Source organism: Erpetoichthys calabaricus, chromosome 11 (assembly GCF_900747795.2).
Source record: "Erpetoichthys calabaricus chromosome 11, fErpCal1.3, whole genome shotgun sequence".
NCBI lineage: Eukaryota > Metazoa > Chordata > Cladistia > Polypteriformes > Polypteridae > Erpetoichthys > Erpetoichthys calabaricus.
This window is the reverse complement of record NC_041404.2, coordinates 97,638,348-97,663,300: the sequence shown is the minus strand read 5'-3', so window position 1 is coordinate 97,663,300 and position 24,953 is coordinate 97,638,348. Positions and strand designations below refer to the sequence as shown.

At 38.9% G+C, this 24,953-nt stretch overlaps 1 protein-coding gene across 4 annotated transcripts in view; it reads left to right on the top strand.

The window, feature by feature from the left end:
- rbm10 (RNA binding motif protein 10) overlaps positions 1–24,953 on the top strand; it is a 395,465-nt gene that overhangs the window by 117,048 nt on the left and 253,464 nt on the right. For 3 of the 4 annotated variants that reach the window (XM_051933536.1, XM_051933538.1, XM_051933535.1), the window contains exon 6: positions 1,595–1,692. In XM_051933536.1, coding sequence (XP_051789496.1) covers positions 1,595–1,692 — 98 coding nt within the window. The remainder of the gene's footprint in view (positions 1–1,594; positions 1,693–24,953) is intronic. The other variant, XM_051933537.1, reaches the window with a different exon arrangement.

The window sequence follows — 24,953 nt, the reverse complement described above, 5'->3', positions numbered from 1 at the left end:
CCCAGTCAGCGACTGATACTGTTACGCCACGGAAGCAGTGATAGTTAAGTCATGTCAATGTCTCACACTAAGACGGGTTTTTTTGGTGGTGGCTTTTTTTTGTACCTTTTGTGAAAGTGTTTCTTTGATATTTGGACTTCAGGCTTCATACATTATATAGTTTATGCCTACATTTTGTCATTTACTACTAGAATATTGTAAACCGTTTCTGTTTTAACAATGTGTTTACACAGATTACTGTAGAAATGCAACACATATGAAATGCGTGTGTTCCAAATAACAATCTTATTATTTCTACTCTAAAACTCCACTTCACTCCCAGATAATCAATCAAGGCATTAGCTGGGAAAAGCTTGTTTACGTTCTAAGTCGTTGGGGGGATGGAATAGCCGGCTGCTGGAAGCTTGTCTTTATCAGTACATTTAGATGACAAAAGACGCTGGCGGAGAGGTGAGAAAGGTTTTAAGAAGCGATTTAAGGTGGGCCGGATCTACGAGTTTTTTCGTAGGCTCTGGTAATTCTAGTGTTAAAGAGGACCCCCTTTTTATATATTTAACAGCAGTAATTCATCAGCCATCAATATTGAATCAAAATAGTAGCCATACCTACTTAAACTATGTTAATACATCTTGAGCTTAATAATTTTAGATATTTTGGTTATAAATTGATGAATTCAAATAAAATCGTTACCATTGTAATTTTCTTGTTTCCTGGAAAATATAATTGAAATCATTATCGGCAGTTTGTTTTTGTTGAATTGAGGTAGAAACAATACCAATTGCAGATCATTTATCTAGGAAGAATTTTAAACAATTGTTCAAGTTGTAGTTTTGTTAAGAATCATAGTAATTTAACACTCTTTCAAATGGACAGGCGCAACAATCCAGCTAGTCATTTTATTGTGGATGCTCTTTTCAGCCACATGCTCTTGCTATTTTTAATTCCCATAAAGTTGCCCGGGTAAGGAAATGTTGGCATTTTTAAAATGAAATGTTGTAATGACTAAGTAGTACAAGAGTAAGTGTAAGTTTATTTAAATAAAGTCTTATAAAAGAGTATTAAAGAATATTTAATTGATATATTTTTTCACTTACTCTGATTCACAAGTTATTATTTCCATTTGGTCAGTACATATCCTGTGCTATGTTGGTAAATACTTAAAAATATTTCCTTTTTTCTCTAGCTGTTTTCGTTGCTTTATTTATTTTACTGGCAGTGATACAATAACAATTCTAGTCTGCTTTATTGTTTCAAGTTTTTGGTCTGAATGAGACAAAAAGCATTTTAAAGTAACAACTAAAATCTTAACTTCTTTGTTAACTCTTAAATGTTTGGCCACTGTCCAGAATAATAAAAAGTGTACATTTTTAAGTAAAATATCTTTTTATGTATTTTTTCCTTTTCCCCATCACTGTTAATATTTTTAAAGTAAGAGACGTTCAGTTCCTTTCATTACAGGCCATTGTTTTTCTATCTAGCTCTTTTTCTTTCTCCTTTTTGTTTTTACTGTGACTGTATATGTGCTTCAAAGAGGAGGCTGGTTGACACTGACACTAATACACTGCGTATCTGTATCTGAATGCTGTATCTCCAGGTCAGAGCCGAGGATTCGCCTTCGTCGAGTTTAATCACTTGCAGGATGCTTCGCGATGGATGGAGACCAATCAGGTCACTTCTCGCTGCTCACAACAAGTACCAATTTGTTCATGATGAACACAGACAGTCTAACAGAGAGCTCACAATGTACTGTCTCACAGGGCAATGACTGGGCCTTGCTGGGGGAACTGCACACGAGTTTAGATTTTGTTACGGTTCTAGAACTTGTTAATTTTAAGTTGCATCCTAATCAGTGAGTGGTAATTGTGTAGAAAAGAATGGAACATAGAAGGGTAGTTGTCAACTTCAGTTATATCTTTTTAGATATATGATTGTTTTTCTTTTTTCACATATTGTTATTAATTAATTTATGCCCTTTTTGTCAGAAGACAATACAGAGTGTACTATAGTGTAAGTAAAGTTTTCTTGTTACCATGACTATTAGTTAAATCAGTAAAATTTTTCAATTTCTGAAACTTCTCAATTTTACAAGAAGAATAATTGATGTTCAGATTTATACCATTGTGGAATTTAGCCAGATCTTATGAACTTTGTTTTATCTCTTGCATTTTTCCCTTCCTTTTTTGGTTTTAATATCACATGTTCTTGTTATAAATTAATAGCTGCTAAGAATTTTGACTTAAGCCTAATTACAGTCTTTGTATTCGTCCGTGAGCAGTGGCGGCTCGCGGATAGGCACTGTGGAACTGCAGCACCCCCTATTTCCACTTGATATTATCGATAACATTTAATATAATGAGTCCTTTTTTCTTTAATTCTTTCTTTGTACTTGTACAATATATAATCCTTAAGCTTAATGTCAGCAGACATCCCCCAGTTTATGAAAAAGATACAATAATCTTTGTATGGAACTGTGCGCTTCACAGTTCCAGAGGCGTGGTGTTTGGCTGTTGTGCGCATGCGCATATAGGAAGCAGCACGCGAGGCTGCGAGGGAGAGAGAGCACTGTCGCTTCCGCAGTGCCGACCCCTGCTTTCAATGGAGAAAAATTCCCTCAGTTGTCATCCAGAGATCAAGGAGAAAATTATTGATCTTTTCGCGCAAATTAAAACGAGAAGAATAGATTTCATTTTTAAATGAATAGATCAAGCTTGAACTGTAACAATTTAGGATATAGTAAGTAAGAAATGTTTGATTTTGTTCTTTTAGGATTTTATCAAGTTTCTGAATAAATATTCTTTTTATACATGTTTGTTTCCTTTTACACAATTTTAAAACAAAGGCTAAAAATTTTATGGAGCAGCACCCCCACTAATTTTAGCTATGAGCCGCCACTGTCCGTGAGATATCAATGTGTACAGTACACATGTTAGTTGACATTCAGACAAGAAAGTTAAAATATTTTACATTAAATCATTTCAGAGTTTGTTATACAGATATAAACTGCTTATCTGAGCCCATGTTTGATTTTAAAAATATTTTGCTGATTTGTTGTAAACTACATACCTTATATTTTAACACATTTTTGCTTGTGTGTATGAGTGAAAAGACACGTGCAGCATATTTCAAAGTATACTTTTAAAGATTTTATTACATGTTTCTGTTTTGTATTATTCAGGTAGATATACCATAGACGCAATACAGATCAATCTTAAAGACAAGATGTCAAAATACAAGAGAGTCTAGTAATGATAATGTCTTGTAGCTGCAGTGTATACAGTTGTGCTGATAAGTTTACATACCCTGGCAGAATTTGTTTAATATTGGGCACTGTTTGCAAAACATAAATAATCATGCTGAAAGCTTTCCTTTTAATTAGGGAGTGTGCTCAGGTAAGGCAATTTATTATCACTTAATTATATGTGCGCATTTTAAATCATAATGATAACTGAAATTATGATCAAAGTTTACATACACTTGAATGTTAGGGCTGATAATAAATGCACAAGTTGATACACACAGGTTCAAATTAAAGGTAATTAAGGGAGAATATCCACACCTTTAAGTTTTTTTTTTATTTTTTTATTATTGTAATCAGTGTCTGTGTATAAATAGTCAATTTAAATTCATTCAGAGCTACACTGACTTTGCTGGATACTGAGCCATGGGGAAAGCAAAATAATTACAACACAATACAGTTTATTTTTGTATAGCCCAAAATCACACAGGAAGTGCCGCAATGGGCTTTAACAGTCCCTGCCTCTTGACAACCCCCCAAGCCTTGACTCTCTAAGAAGACAAGGAAAAACTCCCAAAAAAAACCTTGTAGGGAAAAAATGGAAGAAACCTTGGGAAAGGCAGTTCAAAGAGAGACCCCTTTCCAGGTAGGTTGGGCGTGCAGTGGGTGTCAAAAGAAGGGGGTCAATACAATACAATGCAGTACACAGAACAGAACAATTCCTCAATATAGTAAGAAATAAAAAATATAAATTTTAGAAGTACAGAGCAGAATTTAACAGTAGGTGATATATCCCATAATAAGATTTGGATTTGTGTAGAGTCCTGGAGACCTCATCCTTCAAGCTTCCTCCCCCATTTGGCCATTCCACGGCTGAAACAGTGCTGGGCCAGCCAATCCGATGAAAGGACCCCTCTTTCCCACGATTCCTGCGATCCTCCATCTGGGATGACTTTTCCTTAGGCAGGCAAAACAACTTGGCAGGTGGGCCATGGCACCAAGTGCCACATTTGAGTACCGAGAAGAAAAACAGAATAAGTGAGGGTTATTATAGAATTATAACTGTCATGTTACTTATGTTTAAGTGCTAATGACTAACAACAGAGATGCAGTCTGTACAGCTAATCAGCAGCTGTAGTCAGGATATGCTAAACTGAAGTAGTGAGTCTTCAGCCAGGATTTAAAAGCTGAGACCGAAGGGGCATCTCTTATAGTAGCAGGCAGACCATTCCACAGTTTAGGGGCCCTGTAACTAAAAGCCCGACCTCCCACTGTTATTTTATTAATCCTTGGAATCATAAGCAGACCGGCATCTTGAGATCTTAATGTGCGCTCAGGTTTGTAAGTCATGATAAGTTCAGACAAGTAAGCCGGACCTCGACCATTTAATGCTTTATATGTTAAAAGAAGGATTTTGAAATCTGCCCTAAACTTAACCGGGAGCCAGTGTACGGATTTAAGAACTGGAGTTATGTGTTCGTATTTTCTTGTTCTTGTAATAATTCTTGCAGCCGCATTTTGGATTAACTGGAGGCTGTATAAAGAACAGTTTGAACATCCAGTGAACACCGCATTGCAGTAGTCAATCCTACTAGAGATAAATGCATGAATTAGTTTCTCAGAATCCTGTTTATTTAAAAAAAGCCTTAATTTCCTAACATTTTTAAGATGGAAGAAACATGTTTTGGACAACTTTGTAATATGCGCTTTAAATGACGTGCTAGAGTCAAAGATACAGTAACTCCTAGATTGCGGGCTGATTCAGTAAAATTGACTGGGATTCCAACGGAGTTAAATGATGACAAAATATTGTTGTGATCAGCATCATTCCCTCCAACAATTAACATCTCTGTTTTATCTGTATTTAAAGACAAGTAGTTCTCATTCATCCACTCCTTTAATTCGCTAGCACAACTAATTAAAGACAACATTGGAGAAACTTCATTTGATTTAAATGAAAGGTATAACTGGGTGTCATCTGCATACGAGTGAAAATTAACATTATGTTTCCTAATGAGAGATCCCAGTGGAAGCATGTCAAGTGAAAACAGTAAAGGTCCCAGTACTGAGCCCTGCAGGACACCATATTGAACTTCTGTGTATAATGATGGAGTACTGTCAGCACATTTCTGTACATATTGGAATCGATTTGGTAAGTAAGAACTAAACCAAGCAAGAACGGTGCCTGTAAGCCCAACATCATTTTCTAGCCTGTGCAGTAAAATAGAATGGTCGATGGTGTCAAACGCTGCACTTAAGTCCAACAACATAATTATAGTGGAGTTTCCTTCATCAGAGGATATCAGAATGTTGTTTACAACCCGTGTTAGTGCCGTTTCTGTACTATGGCCAGTGCGAAAACCAGACTGGAATTTCTCAAATAAATTGTAATGCGTAAGGTGTGTCTGAAGCTGACTGGCGACTACTTTTTCTAGTATTTTAGAGAGAAACGGTAAATTTGAAATAGGCCTATAATTATTTAGTATATGTGGGTCAAGGTCTGACTTTTTAAGTAATGGTTTATTGTCAAAGGACCTGCAAGAAAAGGCTGTTGGATTGTATAAATCAGGAAAAGGTTATAAAAAGATATCTGGAGATGTGAAAATGCCAGTCAGTAGTGTTCAAACTCCGATTAAAAAAAAAAAAGTGGGAAGTTAGGGGTTATGTTGTTACCAAGCCAAAATCAGGTAGACCAACCATGATTTCAGCCACAACTGTCTGGATCATTTGTCGAGATTCCAAAAAAAATTCACAAGCCGCTTCAGCTGAAATGCAGATGAGAAGATGTTTCATTTTCTTGATTAATCATCCCGTTAAACACTGCTGATTAAGACTGAGAGTGGGACATAATTATTTTAACTGAGTAAGCCAAAATTGTTATTCTTTAATTCCTATAACTGCGGTGGGCTGGTGCCCTGCCCGGGGTTTGTTTCCTGCCTTGTGCCCTGTGTTGGCTGGGATTGGCCCCAGCATACCCTCGTGACCCTGTAGTTAGGATATAGCGGGTTGGATGATGGATGGATAGTTCCTATAATTTACAGTTTGGGTCTTTATTGTAAATATCCATGCACTATAACAAGTTAGAGAAGTTCCTTATTTAATAAAGAAAAGCTTGGATGAAAAGGTTGACTTCATTTTATCTAACAATTTGTCCACTTTGGCTGTATTTAGGCTTCAAAGCAAAATACTTGCTAATAGCATTAATCATAAAGGGATAGTGGAGCAAATAGACTTACAATAAGATGATATATATAGTAATATAATATAATATTAGAACTAATTAGCAGTGCTAGATTCACAGTATAGTGGTGAATGTATGAATACATCCACTATTGAAAAGGGAAAACAAGTAGACCTGATAGTGAAATGGCAGATTTCTGGCAAACAAAACAAATCACCATCTAGCATCCATCAAGACCAATAGAGGAAGGAAAAAGGAGGTAATAACAAAAACTACTTTGGGCCCTCTTCTTGGGAAGCCTAAAATAACAGTCAGCCTCATTGTAAGAAATTGAGCAAAGGTGCATATAACTTGTTATCTAGAGGAAGGAGTAACCGATGGACGTATTAGTCCATGTGAATGGTGGAAACTGAATGAAAGCCTCTTTCCCATATGGCAGAAATTTACCTTTTTGCTAAGACATCATCCTTTTTGGTTGTAATAATAATTAATATTAAATTAATTTGGAGTAAATGTTGGGCTATGTGACCTATCAGGTGCAGTGCTGCACTGAGGATTCCTCATCTCCTTTCAGAGTAATCCATGATTTCATGGAGTTGTTCCCCTCGTGGGAGATTGATGTATGTCTTGTCCAGACCTGTAACACACTTCCCAAATTCATTGTCTTACTAAACCTTTTCTTATTCCAAAAACATTGCTCAAGATGTTAAAGCCAGCACCAGTGGCAACATACTGTAACATCAATGCAGTACGCTTTTTGACAGATATACATTTTCAAAATCTCATATTTTCTCAGTAGAGGCTGCAGTTTTCACAAGTATGGAAACTTGACTGCCAGTTGCCATGACTGTATGATTTAAACAATATTCTATCCCACCATTCTTGATCCAATTCACTGACTGTAGCATACTTGCTTAGATAAGTGCTGCTACTATTGTAGCATAATCAAACTTCATCTGTCTGTTAATAATCCACGGGCCTTCATTATTAGTAAAAATGTACACAATGTAACACTAATTTGCATTTTGCAAAGGAAAAAAATGAATGAAATAAAATGAATGAATTTGTATAAACACAATACAGTGGAACCTCGGTTTGCGAGTAACTTGGTTTACGAGTGTTTTGCAAGACGAGCAAAAATTTTTAATAAATTTTGACTTGATAAACGAGCGAGGTCTTGCAGAACGAGTAGTATGTATACGCTTTGTCTGCTGAGCGTCATGTGATCACAACTGAGCTGATGGTTCTTCTCTCTCTCGCTGCGGGATTGTGGGCAATCGTCTCCTATTCTCCATTGAGTCGGCGTGCCTCACTCATATAGTCAACATCCGTACGAGCGTATACTGTTTACTGCATTGTGACTCTGTGTGTGTGTGTATGTATGTATGTATATATGTATGTGTATGTGCTTGCTCGCGTGTGTGTGTACAGTAAGTGTGTGTGCGCACGCGCATGCTCGTGTGTGGGTGCTCGCGCACGCGTGTGTGATGTGATATGCGAGTCCCCGTCTTGCACCCTAAAACACGAAGTTGAGTCTCAGTACTTTAGCAACACCACCTTTATTCAGCTTGAAACAGCAACAGCGTGGTTATTTATTGTAGCGGGATCTGCCACTCTCCTATACACAGGCACAGCAGTCAGGCAGGGCCCTGCGCATTTATAATGTTCCTTGTTCCTTGTATCACCCATCGATGGCAGGCGCTTATAGCATGTCCGCGATCTTTTCAGATTTGCTTTTACGGTGAACTGCTACAGCACTGGGAGACTGCGATTGCTTTGGGATGCTCTTCCGCATGTCGTCCCGTTGGGTGCAATCCCACAAGAGTTTAGAAACTCACTCACACCAGCCATGATTCTTTTCAAAGGTAAAGTGCAGGTTGATTTGTTTTATGTATTTTTACTTTATATTTTGTATTAATCATTTTTATATGAATAGTTTTGGGTTGTGGAACAAATCATCTGAGTTTCCATTATTTCTTATGGGGAAATTCACTTTGATATATGAGTGCTTTGGACTACGAGCACGTTTCCGGAACGAATTATGCTCGCAAACCGAGGTTCCACTGCACATGTATAGTGCATTTACAGCCTATCCATATACCACTAGGATAAAAGTGCCTTGTGTAAATTGGGTATTTAGGATGTGTTCAAACATATGTTGCATATCATTACCAAAGTAATCTCCATTGGCTATTGTAAGTGATTAGTTATCAGTTGCCAATGTTATTTATTGGCACAAGCCTAGTACTGTACATAGTTATTCTCTATGTAGGCTGTTCTAAAAAGTTCCTCGGGGTGGTTTTAGTTATTTATTTTTTAAGTAATATATACACACCTCTAATTTTACTATACATTCCATTATATTTTTCCCCAATCTATTTACTGTATAGAAACATAAAAAGTAGCTATCCATTTCTGAAAAAGGACAGTCTGTTTTTTTATTTTATTAATATTTATTAAAAGCAAATAATAATAATTACAATCAAATGAAACTTAACAAAACCAAAGTTCAACCCCCACCCAAAAGAGAGGAGAGCCAGCCAACAAAGAAAATCTTTGAAGCAGCAAGGAAGCACAAGTATTATTTTCACCAATATGGAAGTTTATTCTAAAACTGTATTGATTAGATCCTGCCATATTAAAAAAAAAAAAAAAAAAATTGAACAGATCCTCTGACTGACAATTTGATTTCTTTTTCCAATTTCAGATAGTACAGGACATCAGTTACCCACTGACTTAAAGGTGGGGGGTTGGGATTCTTCCAGTTGAGCAAGATAAGTCTATGTGCTAGTAGTGAGATAAAAGCATTTAAGATTTATTTGTCCTTCTCCACTTTACGACCTTCTGGGAGAACACCAAACACAGCTGTTAATGGGTTAGGGGTGAACAGTCTTTATTAAGATACTGGTATTCTGAGCACTTTGTAGCTTTTTGAACCTGTGCTCTATTAGAATTACCAATAAACATTTTTCTGATTTTATCAAAAACTTGTGGTAGATGGAATATCATTGCATGTTTATTTACCCTTGTATAACTTTAGATAGATAAGACAAAGTAACATGATTATATAACTGTAATAAATTTTCTTTTAAACTCTTCACACTATAAACAGAATTGGTTATGGTATTAATGCTGGTATGCAACAGACTGAACAAAACTAAAAGGCTTCTGGTTTGTCAGGAATAATTTATCTTAATTAACCTTTAATTTTTGGCAGTGCGAGTCATTTAAAAAAAAAACAAAAAAAAAAACAGCAAGAAACCCATCTACTTTCAAACTGACTAATTATAGGCAGTGATGGTAAAGCCACAAGTACATATAGTGAACCCAAATATATTTTACTGGTTTAAATAGTAGTGGAATACAGTGGGTTGAAAAAGTATTCGAACCCCCTTGACAAAGTTTAAATTTCCTATAATATTTTTCTATGAAAATGCATCTTTAGTTTCATACTGTTACATATAAATAAGGGCCTCTTGGACAATACATTTTCACTAAAAAAATCCTGAAAATCAAATTCTGCTGCAAAAAAAATAACATATCCGTGAAATCTGCTGTTGAATAAATATTCAACCCCATATAGTTTGGAGACTGTATGATTGTTAACAATGCAATAAGGGTAATGAAAACAGGTGTAAACAATCAAGCAATTAATCTTCTAGTTTATTGACTGGTCTATACAGTAATTGATTATTTAGGCCAGTTCTTATGAACATACAACTGAGAAATCCGTACAAGTGGCTTATTTGGTGAAACCTCAAAAACTGACAAAAATGAAGATAAGGGAACTTTCTAATGACTCGAGAACCACTGTGATTAAGAAGTTTAAAGATGGCAATGGTGCCAAGAAGATTGCGAAGCTCCTAGGCCTCAGTGTGTCCACTGTGAAGGCTATCCTAGCGAAGTGGAAGACAACTGGAAGCATAGTCATCCGGCGTAGGTCAGGCTGCCCTGTTAAAATAATGTCAAGAAAACTAGTCAGAGAAGTAAGAGCAAATCCTAAGGTTATTCTCGGTGACCTGCAAAGGTCAGTATCTGCCTCTGGAGTGGATGTGCACAAGACTACAATATCGAAGGTTTTGCACAGAGGGGGCTGTATGGCAGAATTGCCAGAAAAAAGCCACTACTTAAAAATGTCATCTGAAAGCTCTATTAAAATTTGTTAACAGACATCTTCACAAGAGTTCTGCATTCTGGAGTCATGTACTTTGATCTGATGAGACCAAAATTGAACTTTTTGGCCTCAACAGAAAGGCGTTTGTCTGGCGGATGGAAGGGACTGCCAATGATCTGGCAAACACCATACCTACCATCAAGCATGGTGGGGGGAGCATCATTCTTTGGAGCTGCTTCTCTAGGGCGGGCACTGGGTTCCTTGTCCATATTGAAGGAAGATTTTGGAAGAAAATGGACAACGCTACCACTTTAAGCAGGATAATGACACAAAACACTGTGCAAAAGTAACCAAAGCATGGTTTGACAAAAAGAAGATCCAGGTTTTGCAGTGGCCTACCAGATTCCGGATCTGAATCTGATTGAAGACTTGTGGTGCGATCTCAAAATTGCAGTTCACAAACGAAAGCCTTCAGACTTTGCACAAGTTGGAGCAGTTCTGGAAGGAAGAATGGGAAAAATTGCCTCTATCCAGATGTGCTAAGCGATTGCAAGCAGTTATTGCCTGAAAGGGTGCTGCTAGCAAGTATTGACTATGTGTCATGTGAAGGGGTCAATTACGTTTTCAACAGCATTTTTCACAACTTGACTGTCAATTTGCATTTGTTTAGTTCACCAAGCTCTAAATGTTTCAAAATATGTACACAGAGAGGTAAAAGTTCACTGTGATACTGTGCATTTGTGATTTTTGTAGGTTGTAATGATGTAAGATGGAAATATGGTGGCTTTCCAGAGGGGGTTGAATACTTTTTCAACCCACTGTATACAGGGTGAGCCAAAAAGAAGTACCACATGTCAAATGTTTATTATACAAAAATACTACAAGATAAAAAAAAATTTCATTGCGACACAAAAAGGGTATGCAAAATAGATTTTTTTTTTACTGTGTTTTAAAAATGATATCTTCGAGTCGATTTCTAAATGCTCGCATGACTTGTTCGGCCATTTCAAGGGTAATAGCAGCGATTTCGTGGCGAATAGTGTCCTTGGGGTCTTCAAGGTTTTGAGGTTGGTATGTGTATACCTTCGACTTGAGATTACCCCACAAATTGCATGGAGTGAAATCAGACAAATTTGAAGGCCACCCAACATCGCCACACAGGGAGATCAGCTTCCCCAGAATCGTCTCCTGCAAAATTTGCATGGATCTCTGCGTTGTATGAGCTGTTGCTCCATCCTGTTGAAACCAGGCATCTGCCACATCCATTTCTTCCAGTTGAGGTTGCAAAAAGTTCTCTAGCATTTCAGTGTAACGTTCTGAAGTGATGATGACTGTGGCTACCCCCTCCTCAAAAAAGTAAGGGCCTACAATGCCAAATTTTGTAACGCGCACCAAACTGTAACACGCTCACTGTGCAGGAGTCTGTGATGAAGCTCACAAGGGTTGGTTTCAGCCCAATAGCGGAATTTTTGCATATTTACGCAACAGTTCAAATTGAAATGTGCCTTGTTGCTGCACATGACGATGGCATCTCAGAACATTTTGCAGAATGTTCGCGCACAACTCTATGGCTCTCCCAGTCTCTCTGAGTTCCTGCACTTACCATCATTTTGTAAGGATGGAAATTATGCAAAATCCTTCTCAAAGATGTGTTGGAAATGCCTAAGGCATAAGGGTGGCTGTGAGCTGGGAGACTGCAAAATTGATGCCCTTACAGCTTGGATATTTTCAGGCGATCATACAGTCCAAGGACGGCCTGGAGATTATGTGTTCAATGTTGCACCTGTCTGCCTAAACTTAGCCACCCACTGAAGAGTTGTTTTCCAAATTGGGATCGTCGCCGTTAGGAGGAATGCTGAAGTGCATTCGGAAGGCGTGTTCTGTAGTGATGATGGATTCATTGTTTTTGAAGAATGCTTTGACAGCAAAAGCACGGTGCACACCGGATCAAGGCATGTTGCCGACTGAAAACTACAAGGGATCGCTTATCAAAGGACCCCCAACCCATTCGGCTACCTCTGCCTCACCCATTGCTTTTGAGAAATGTGGTACTTCATTTTGGCTCACCCCATATTTAAAATAATGATTATATCAAATGATTAAATAGAGAAGATAGAAACATAAAATAATAAATAAATAAGGGAAATTTTAAAATGTCCAAAAAGCACAATCCTATAATACAAAATGTAATCTTTTAGAGATCGTTCGCCATCTTGAGTTTCATATTATGAAAAGCATGACTTTTTGGTGAGGGTGAATAACTTGAACAAATTAAGAAATAGAAAATATGCATTTTGTGGTGGAGAGGTTCAGGTAATAAAATATGAATAAAAAAATACTCTGCCTCAAAAATAAGTGTATCTCCTGGCCTGGACCACTTCATCAGCATTCCCAAGGAAACTAGTATTTATATATGCAGAATTGTTGTTTTTTTTCTTATTTTATTTACAGCATTTCATGATGTTATCTGTATAACCACTTTAGTCATAATTATAAACTTTTGGTATAAATTGTTACATTTCCTTTTTTATCCATTTTTCAATTACCATTCTTGATTTGTACTAAAATAATGTTTAAATGAACCAGATAGTTGCAGTAATTTGCAACTAACACGCGTAATTGCCATATGCTTGCAAGAAATAAGACAGTGTATTGTCAATAAACAAAAAGTTAGAAAATGTATGAATGTCGTAATATTTAGTATGTTCAGGGACTTCTGGGACATTAACTGATTTGACAGTTGAATTTCCCTTTTTATTAAATATTATTGTAACAGTGAGTCATATTAAAGATAAATGAAAATAGAACAAAATTATGTGTTACTAGAATCTATATATATAATTCACTAAGCCGGAAGACAAGTAGCCACCCATGGAAAGCACGCCGGAAGGGCGTGGATTCACTAAGCCGCCGACAAGTAAGACACCCAAGACCATTGGATATGACGACAACTCGCAGAGCCACGCCCACCAACTTGGACGCGACATGTCTGAAAAAACGACATCATTTATGTTCGGCAGGGCTACAGTACACATGCACCTCTGAGCCACGTTGACTTTTTGGTTATGAGGCACGACTGCGTGCACCATAGCAAACTGTTTTACACGCTACATACAGCAATTCGCATCCGCGACAAACATGCGTCTTCTTAGATGGTCCTGCAGGAACACGGAAGACGTTTCCCCGCCCACCAACACTCCTTTTTTTCCCGGCCCGCGTCTACCCTCGCTCTCTAGGCATTCATACTGCCTGCTCATGTGCCTGGACGCAAAAACTCACCGACCACCCAGTTAGTCCCTTTCGTCTGTGCTATGAGTCCACATACACCTCTGAGCCACGTTGACTTTTCATTATTATTTTCGGTTACGACACCCGACCGCGTCCCCCATCGAAAACCTGCCTATCAGTCGGGTTTTTTTGGAAAAATGTCATTGACGAAACTGTTGCTCTCAAACTTCGCAACATGGCTGTTGGCTTTGTTTGCCAGCATTGGGATAACTTCGGCGATGTGGTCACAAACTGCAACAACTCACCACACAAGGACGCCCTGTCTCTCGAGGCATTCACACTGCCGGAAGACAACCATGGGATACACAGAAAATAGCCATGTCAGTCAACGCAGATCAGACACCCAGGCAAACAACACTGAATAATCAATAGCTACAACTACTTTGCCCTCCCCGACTCCTCACCTGAGTCGGTTTCGTCTGTGTTCAGCAGTGTTTCCCAAACTCAGTCCTGGTGAACCCCTGTGGCTGCAGGGTTTTGTTCCAACCAGATTCCTAATCATTAATGCTGGTGAAACTCATCAGGGATAAGTCGGTTTTTCAAACGCAGCCATGTAGCAGATTAGTCCGCGCTGAGTGAAAAGACAATGTATATTGAGTCTAGAAAACATGATCAGCAAGTCTTTGATAGGCTGCAACAAAATGATGAAAGAACGGGCGCATTTTTTTCACACAAGCTGAGTGGGTGGGTGTTAGTTAATTAGTTACTCAAAGGATTTCAAGATTTAATATGCACAATCGGTAACACTGCAAAAATGTTGCTCTCTCCAGAGTTCCATCTTTTCATTCACTTTCTGTTGTATCCTCAAACCCTCCCTTTTTAAACAAATGTGTCTTTCCAGAAGTGTTCAACCATCAATAAATAATTTATGCAGCGTTTGTTATGCCGTGGGTTCACTATTGTGTTGTATTTTGCTCTCTCCAGAGTTCCATCTTTTCATTCACTTACTGCTGTATTCTCAGACCAACCCGTTTTAGACAACTGTGTCTTTCCGGAAGTGTTTTGCATTCAGTAAATAATTATGCATGATATTGAGCATTAACAGGTCTCTGATGCCCCTGGATGGTCCCGTACTGCACGCGCACTACACTGAATGGATCAACCAGGGCTTGCATTTGTTCTCCACGAACGAGGAATTCCCAGGAAGTCCGGTTCATACACTCCCACTGATTACGTCCCTACCCTTTATACCCAACCCCCGAAACACCCCCCCCCCCCCCCACAGCCCCCGATACTACCATGGTCGGGTGACACAAAACACGGCATCAATCCAGCTGTAAGCCGCGTTGACTGTTCATTTCCCTTCCATGGCCACCGCTTCAAATGTATTTCATTGAAACAACTCTTCTTTCAGTGTTATACAGATTTCTGCATCAGGTAACTGCATGCGCGCTACACTGAATGGATCAACGTGCGTAGAAAAGCTTGTGTAAGCCGTTGAACCCCATTCGTGCTGCAAACCGGGGAATTACCAGTAACTGCGAGTCATACGCTCGCACTGATTACGTCCCTGCCCTTTGTACACACACCCCCCTCCCCACGCTACTACCGTGGTTGGGTAACTTGGTGGATTATATAGAGAAAGCGAGGTGCATGTGGACTCTGCCCGAGTGCCGTCCACCCCCATCCCTCGGTCTGGGAGGAGAAGGCGCGATAGCCGTCGGCCAGTTTTCAGTCGCGGACAATTGTGTGTTGGTTCGTTCCGTGCATTGTTACAATGTTACTTTTCTTGGTGATTTATTACATTACCCATTTTTCAAATGTTAATTTTCTCCCTGTGCTTAAAAATCATAAAAAAAAAAAAAGGCGGGTTGGCTAGTATATTTTAAAAACATTAAGCCGTTCTTTACAATATCATGTTTAAAAACTTAGCTCAAATAGGCTTGTATAGGCTCAAAAGCTTTCATAGAGAGCAGATTCCAATTCAAGTGATATAAAAAAGACCTTGATTAATGTCCTATTATACGTTATTGGTTCAGGAAGGTCTATAATTAACTTCAGTTCTCTTTTCTTAAACATAACATTCTTGAAAGATGTATCTAAAGAAAGAGTTAAAATCTTTTTAAATCTCAAGGTAAATGTGTTGGCATCTTTGAACCATGATGAAGAGCAGGTAATGAAGATTTTCTGATAAATTATTGGAGAAATTCCAAATCATTATAATATTCAGGCAATTTTGTTTTGTTTAAAATGGGCTGGTATAACAATTTTCCACTTGTGTAACGTAACATGTTTTGGAAATCTGTTTTGCCATTAGTAGTGTCTGTTGGACTAGTAAAGGAGGAAAATATACAAGTTAAGGTGTGCTTTCTCAGGGTAAATTTGAAAGTGTAAACCAATCTGTAATTGAAGTCACACACAATGTTTCTCTGTTTTAAGATACCTTAGATGAGTTTTAAAATTTGACAGTGCTCTTTATTTTGACAATTGAAACAATTTACAGCATGCTGTATTCAAGACATCTCAGAGAAAATTGAGGTATGCTGAGAAATTTCACTAAAGAATTAAGTACATGAAATTTCAGTTATAGGACTCAGTCTGGTCCTACTGGAGGTAGTAGCAAAGAGGAGAATGAAAACAACAACAACAACATTTATTTATATAGAATGTTTTCATACAAAAAATGTAGCTCAAAGTGCTTTACGTAATGAAGAAAAGAAAAATAAAAGACAAAGTAAGAAATTAAAATAAGACATTAATTAACATAGAATAAGAGTAAGGTCCAATGGCCAGGGAGGACAGGAAAAACAAAAAAAAACTCCACAAACTGGTGGAGAAAAAAATAAAATCGGCAGGGGTTTCAGGCCACGAGACCACCCAGTCCCCTCTGGGCATTCTACCTAACATAAATGAAATGGTCCTCTTTGTATTTAGGGTTCTCACGGAAGGATTTGATGATGATGGTCATGCAGACTTCTGGCTTTTAATCCATCAATGTTGGAACATCACGGTGCTTTGAGTAGATGGTGATGGCGCAAGCCGCCACCACAAAGAAACCGAAAAAAGAAACAGAAGAGAGAGTAGGGGTTAATATGGATTTTAGAGCCACCATGAATAGTTATTACCCTAAGTTCTTGTCAATAAGCCGCGGCTTATCTAAGGAAAAAAGTTGTGAAAATGAAAAAATAGAATATCGGCTTATACATAAGTCTGGCTTATACATCCATCGCGGGGGTTGCGTTCCAGAGCCACCCGCGAAATAAGAATATCCGCGAAGTAGAAACCATATGTTTATATGGTTATTTTTATATTGTCATGCTTGGGTCACAGATTTGCGCAGAAACACAGGAGGTTGTAGAGAGACAGGAACGTTATTCAAACACTGCAAACAAACATTTGTCTCTTTTTCAAAAGTTTAAACTGTGCTCCATGACAAGACAGAGATGACAGTTCCGTCTCACAATTAAAAGAATGCAAACATATCTTCCTCTTCAAAGGAGTGAAGCAAACAAATCAATATGTCTGTTTGGCTTTTAAGTATGCGAAGCACCGCAGCACAAAGCTGTTGAAGGCGGCAGCTCACACCCCCTCCGTCAGGAGCAGACAAAGAGAGAGAGAGGGAGAGTTTGTTTTTCAGTCAAAAATCAATACGTGCCCTTCGAGCTTTTAAGTATGCGAAGCACTGTGCAGCATGTCTTTTCAGGAATCAGCTTTACAAAAGATAGCAACGTGAAGATAATCTTTCAGCATTTTTAGACGAGCGTCTGTATCGTCTAGGTGTGCAAACAGCCCCCCTGCTCAATCCCCATACGTCAGGATCAGAGAAAGCGCAAGAGAGAGAAAGAGAAAAGTAAGTTGGGTAGCTTCTCAGCCATCTGCCAATAGCGTCCCTTGTATGAAATCAACTGGGCAAACCAACTGAGGAAGCATGTACCAGAAATTAAAAGACCCATTGTCCGCAGAAATCCGCGATATATATTTAAATATGCTTACATATAAAATCACAATTTAAATGACCGCTACGCGCTCGTGTTGACTCGGCGACGCCCAGAGCAGAAAGAACGCGCTCCGGCCGCTCCAACCGCGCCATGCGGGGAGTGAGAGAGACGGCAATATCTCACACTCTCTCCCCCCTTAAAGAAATTAAATGGGCGCGAGTGAGACCACTGACCTCCCTCCCTTCTATTAGTTATAGGTTATAGTACGTTTGGCTTATCCATGAGTCCGGCTTATCTATGATACGATTTTATTTTAAAAATTCGTATGATTTTTGGTCTCCGGCTAATACATGAGTCCGGCTTATAGACAAGAACTTAGGGTATAATGAATTGAATATACAAAGTATCAGGATTAAATTAAAGTGAAGTTATGAGAAAGCCATGTTAAAATAATGTGTTTTCAGCAGTTTTTTTAAAGTGCTCCACTGTATTAGCCTGCGAATTCCTATTGGCAGGCTATTCCAGATTTTAGGTGCATAACAGCAGAAGGCCACCTCACCACTTCTTTTAAGTTTTGCTCTTGGAATTCTAAGGAGACACTCATTTGAGGATCAAAGGTTACGATTTGAAATATAAGATGTCAGACATTCCGATATATAAGATGGGGCAAGATTATTTAAGGCTTTATAAACCATAAGCAGAATTTTAAAGTCAATCCTGAATGACACAGGTAACCAGTGTAGCGACATCAAAACTGGAGAAATGTGCTCGGATTTTCTTTTCCTAGTTAGGATTCTAGCAGCGGGCGGCACAGTGGCACAGTCGGTAGCGCTGCTGCCTCGCAGTTGGGAGACCTGGGTTCACTTCCCGGGTCCTCCCTGCGTGGAGTTTGCATGTTCTCCCCGTGTCTGCGTGTGTTTCCTCTGGGCGCTCCGGTTTCCTCCCACAGTCCAAAGACATGCAGGTTAGGTGGATTGGCGATTCTAAATTGGCCCTAGTGTGTGCTTGGTGTGTGGGTGTGTTTGTGTGTCTCCTGCGGTGGGTTGGCACTCTGCCCGGGATTGGTTCCTGCCTTGTGCCCTGTGTTGGCTGGGATTGGCTCCAGCAGACCCCCGTGACCCTGTGTTCGGATTCAGCGGGTTGGAAAATGGATGGATGGATTCTAGCAGCTGCATTCTTCACTAGTTGCAAACGATTTATGTCTTTTTTGTGTAGTCCTGAGAGGGTGTGCGTTACAGTAATCTAGTCCAGTGGTTCCCAAAGTGGGGGTCGCGACCCTCTGGGGGGTCGTGAGACATTGGGGGGGGGGGGGGGGTCGTGAGATGATTTCCAAGAAATCAAGTACTTTTTAAAAACTTTTTAGAAATTAATTTAATTTTTTAGAAATAACATTTTATCCATAACTAACAAAAGATAAAAACTAGTAGTTAATAGTTACATTTAAAAAAAACATGCAAATTAAAAAGCCATCAGACTGTCTTGGAGTGAGTGCGTCGGTGTGTGTACAGACGGTGCTGGAGCGATGCTGGGGAAAAAGAAAGGTCTTAAAGCAAGAGTCTTACAAGTGGCGCCTCACGTAAAATTCACGCATTGTATTATACACAGAGAAGCTCTTGCGAGCAAAACACTTGACCCAGAACTTAAACGTGTTCTTGAGACTTCGATAAAAATGGTCAACAATATAAAAGCGCATCCACTCAATATCAGACTGTTTGCCACTCTCTGTAACGAACTGCGATCGGAGCATGAGTGCTTGCTTTTCCATACAGAAGGCAGGTGGCTTTCGCGAGGGAATGTGCTCTGCCGCCTGTTTGAGCTGCGGGACGAAGTGCGCTTATTTCTGATGGAGCATGGGTCCCAGCTCGCTGATCACCTCACTGATCCTGACTGGTTAACAAGGCTAGCGTATTTGGCTTGCATATTTGAAAAACTGAATGGACTTAATATGTCATTTCAAGGTGAGAACACACACATAATTTCGCTAAATGATAAAATCCACGCATTCAAGAGAAAACTTGAGCGCTGGACTGAGCGAGTTGAAATAGGAAGGATTGATATGTTTTCTGAGCTGGATGAAAAAAGTTATATGGTTGTTAGAGCGTTATGTTCTTTTTTGTTGTCATGCTCTTGTTTGGATAAGATATTTTGTTGAAATTAAACAAATGAGTAAATTACTATTAAAAAAAATTATATGGTTGTTAGACCATTGTGTTCTTTCGTGTTGTCATTCTCATGTTTGGATAGGCCTATTGGCGCATGTGCACCGTTGCGCGCAACATTTGTATATTTTAACCACTTCCGAGGATAGTGGGGGTCACGAGTCACTGGCACGGTTATTTTGGGGGTCGTGAGCTGAAAAGTTTGGGAACCCCTGATCTAGTCGACTGAAAACAAACGCGTGAACTAATTTCTCAGCATCTTTCAATGATATAAGAGGTCTAACTTTTGCTATGTTTCTTAAGTGAAAAAATGCTGTCCTAGTGATCTGATGAATATGTGATTTAAAACTCAGATTACAGTCAACAGTTACCCCTAAGCTTTTTACCTCCGTCTTGACTTTTAACACTAGAATTACCAGAGCCTACAAAAAAACTCGTATTTCCGGCCCACCTTAAATCGCTTCTTAAATCCGTTCACACCTCTCCGCCAGCATCCTTTGTCCTCTAAATGTGTTGGTAAAAGACAAGCTGCCAGCAGCCGGCTATTCCATCCCCCCACCGACTTAGAACGTGAGCGAACTTTTCCCAGCTCATGCCTTGATTGATTATCTGGGAGTGAAGTGGAGTTTTACAGTGGAAATAATAGATCGTTATTCTAAAGTAATCTGTGTAAACACATTGTTAAAACAGAAACTTTGTCATATTTTAGTAATAAATGTTACAAAATGTAGTAGGCATAAACTATAGAATGTGTAAAGCCCGAGTTCCAAAGATCAAATAAACACTTTCACAAAATCTTCAAGGATGGTACAACAGCCTCCGTGGCATAGCGCGTTAAGATTTGCCTCTTAGAGCACAACAGCTCTGCCGCCTCACAGACCTGTTCGATTCCCCGCTGAGGATGAAATTTTGCTTTTTTTTTTTCTTTTTAACCTCAAACGGACATAAAATTTATAAATTGGTATGCACTGTCAGTTAATGAGATCGTTATATTTTCATGTGGGATGCTCCTTTTAAAATATTTTTTTAACAATTGAGACTGCAATTAACAGGAACAACTGTCCTTATAACTGTTATTTTTAAGATCCATAACACACAGACAGACGAGCACTGCGTAATAGAGAGACAGACAGGCAGAGATATATAAATAAACAGGGAAGACACATGTACTGAAAGAAAAAAAAAGATCAACGTGCGTTGTTCCTGTTGCACTGAATAAGCTCAGGCGCTCTAACATCACCCCTCCCCCCAATCTGACTCTCTAAGTAAGAAAAAATATTTTAAAAGGAGCATCCCACATGAAAATATAACGATCTCATTAACTGACAGTGCATACCAATTTATAAATTTTATGTCCGTTTGAGGTTAAAAAGAAAAAAAAAAGCAACATTTCATCCCCAGTGGGGAATCGAATTGCTCTAAGAGGCAAATCTTAACGCGCTACGCCACGGAGGCTGTTGTACCATCCTTGAAGCTTTTGTGAAAGTGTTTATTTGATCTTTGGAACTCGGGCTTTACACATTCTATAGTTTATGCCTACTACATTTTGTAACATTTATTACTAAAATATGACAAAGTTTCTGTTTTAACAATGTGTTTACACAGATTACTTTAGAATAACGATCTATTATTTCCACTGTAAAACTCCACTTCACTCCCAGATAATCAATCAAGGCATGAGCTGGGAAAAGTTCGCTCATGTTCTAAGTCGGTGGGGGGATGGAATAGCCGGCTGCTGGCAGCTTGTCTTTTATCAGCACATTTAGAGGACAAAGGATGCTGGCGGAGAGGTGTGAACGGATTTAAGAAGCGATTTAAGGTGGGCCGGATATACGAGTTTTTTCGTAGGCTCTGGTAATTCTAGTGTTAATCCTAATGCATCCAGTTTATTTCTGATAGCCTTATTGTATCCATTATTGCCAATCACTAAAATTTCAGTTTTCTCTTTATTTAGCTTTAGAAAATTACTATTCATCTATTCAGAAATACAAGTAAGACATTGTGTTAGTGAATTAAGAGAATCGGGGTCATCAGGTGCTATTGATAGGTACAGCTGTGTGTCATCAGCATAGCTGTGGTAGCTCACGTTGTGCCCTGAAATAATCTGACCTAACGGAAGCATGTAGATTGAGAAGAGCAGCGGACCCAGGATAGAGCCTTGTGGATCACCATATAACATATCATGTGTCTTTGAGTTGTAATTACCACAACTAACAAAGAATTGTCTCCCTGCCAAGTAGGATTCAAACCAATTTAAGACACTGCCAGAGAGGCCCACCCATTGACTAAGGCGATTTCTAAGAATATTATGATCAATGGTGTCAAATGCGGCACTCAGATCTAGGAGGATGAGAACAGATAAATGGCCTCAGTCTGCATTTACCCGCAAGTCATTTACTACTTTAACGAGTGCAGTTTCTGTGCTGTAATTTCTTCTTTAAACCTGAGTGAAATTTATCAAGAACAGCATGTTTATTGAGGTGGTCATTTAACTGCGTAATGACTGCCTTCTCTAGAATTTTACTTAAGAAAGGCAGGTTAGAGATGGGTCTAAAATTTTCAAGAGCAGAGAGGTCAAGATTATTTTTCTTAAGTAGGGGTTTAACTACAGCAGTCTTAAGACAGTCTGGGAAGACCCCCGTATCTAATGACGACTTCACTATGTCAAGAATATTATCAATTAGCACGTCAGATACTTCTTTGAAAAAACGTGTTGGTATTGGGTCAAGGACGCAGGTGGAGGGTTTCAGTTGAGAAATTATTTTATGTAAATCAAGTAAATCTATCCTGGTGAAAGAATTTAATTTGTTTGTAACGGAGTACCGGGGCTTAGGAGGATCCTTAGTGTTGGGGAGATATACTATGTTATTTCTAATATCATTAATTTTTTGATTGAAAAATACAGCAATACCCTCACAGGTTTTACTGGAAGTATTTTGGAGGCATTCCTTTGAGTTACCTGGGTTTAGCAGACGATCAATCGTAGAGAATAAGACTCTGGGATTACTAGCATTGTTATTTATAATCCTAGAGAAATACCAGCGCCTCTCAAGACGGGCTGTGTTATTGTATTCTGTTATTTTAACCTTTAATATTTCATAGTGGATAGTTAGTTTAGTTTTCCTCCATTTATGCTCAGCTCTATGGCATGTTCTCTTTAAATCAGACACTCTTTGGGTCTTCCATGGTATAACAATGCTAGAAGATTTTTTAACTGTCTTTTCAGGTGCAACTATGTCAACAGCAGCTCTCACTTTAGTATTAAATCTTTCCACCTTACTATTTACATTTTCCTTGCTATTATAGTTGGCACTATAAATGGACTGATTGCTTAGAATGTTTGCAAGTTTTAAAGCTGCTGATGAGTCAAAGAAGCATTTTTTAACAATGTGCTTCTCTTAAATGTTTTCTATCAATATTTCTATATTAAATAGTAGAAGAAAATGGTCTGATAGACCAATATCAATGACCTGCTTTACATCAACTTTTAGTCCTTTAGTAATTACTAAGTCTAACGTATGACCTGCTTTATGTGTAGGCTGATTAACGAGCTGTCTCAAATCAAAAGAGTCCAGGAGGTTCATGAATTCTTTTACTTTTTGGTCACACTGATTATATGAAAGTTAAAGTCGCCAATTATTAAAAGTGTGTCATAGTTCATAATTAAAATTAACATTAAGTCAGAGAATTCCTCAAGGAAAGACGCGTTAAATTTAGGAGGTCTATACACGAATAATACTAGAATGTGAGAATCTCCAGGAATAACAACGGTGAGATACACAAAGGACTTGAATTTATCAAAACTGACATCTTTACACTTTAACCGGCTTGAGTAAATGTTTGCTAGGCCGCCGCCTCTTTTTCCTTGGCGATCCACACGTGTAAAACTGTAATCCGGAGGCGCAGATTCGATTAAAACAGCTGCGCCATCTGAGCTAAGCCACGTTTCACTTAGTGCAATAAAATACATTTTTCTATCACTAATAAGATCGCTGATAAAAACATCTTGTTAGTTAAAGCTCTAACATTTAATAGTGCCATATTTAATGTTTCAGAGGGGCAGAGCTGAATACTAAGTTTCTGTTCCAAATATCAATACCGCACATTTATTTTTGTTAGCGCCACTCTGTGTGTATTTTCTGTTTAATCAATAGTCTGTGTTTATAGTTTTAATACACTGTTCATCTAAAGTAGTAATTGTAATTAAATTATTGGTGCTTATGCCGTATTGCCTAGATTTTCTACGTGCATTGAGAATGGTTATTAGAGTATTAATGTTGTGCACTTTTACGGAAGACTTTGTTAAACAATTATCATGTCCTAGCACAGCAATAGCATTACGGAAGAGGTTAAGAGTAGAAATAGTCAAGACAGACGAATTACCTTTAGCGATGTTTTCGGAGAGGATCCGGGCTCCAAATCTATTCGGATGCAGGCCATCCTGCTTGAAGAAATGCGGCCTTTCCCAAAAGAGGTCCCAGTTGTCGATGAACCCGATGTCTTGAATCTCGCAGAAGCCTTTCAGCCAGTTGTTTAATCCTAGCAGACGACTGTAGTATTCATTTGATTGTCTGACGAGAGATAGTGGACCCGAAATGAAGATCTTTGCCGACGGGGTCCTCTCCTTCGTGTCTTTAATTAGTGCTGCGAAGTCAACCTTGAGAATTTACGACTGTCTGTGCCTTACGTCGTTTACGCCAGCGTGTAATACAATGGATCCAACTGCCCTTTTCTTGTGCTTCTCATAGATTGTCGGCGCATGTCTCATCACATCTCGGACACGAGCACCGGGAAAACAAGAAACAAAAGATTTCCGATTAGGGCATGCGATATTGAGGTTTCTTACAATCGAATCACCTACCACGATTACATCACCCGGGGTTGAAGGCAAACTGGGGATGCGGATAGGGTCGAACCGGTTCTGGGTCGAGATGCCCGTCTGTGCTGATGGAGGTGTTCTAGCGTTGAACCCCTGCATAGCTGAAACACGGCAAGGTCTTTGTCGGTGTCGTCGTCGCTCCTACGAGGCGCGGGGGTGAAGCTTACTTGAGCAGCACAACACGGTGTTGATGTTACGTCAATTTCAGATGGCGAGGAT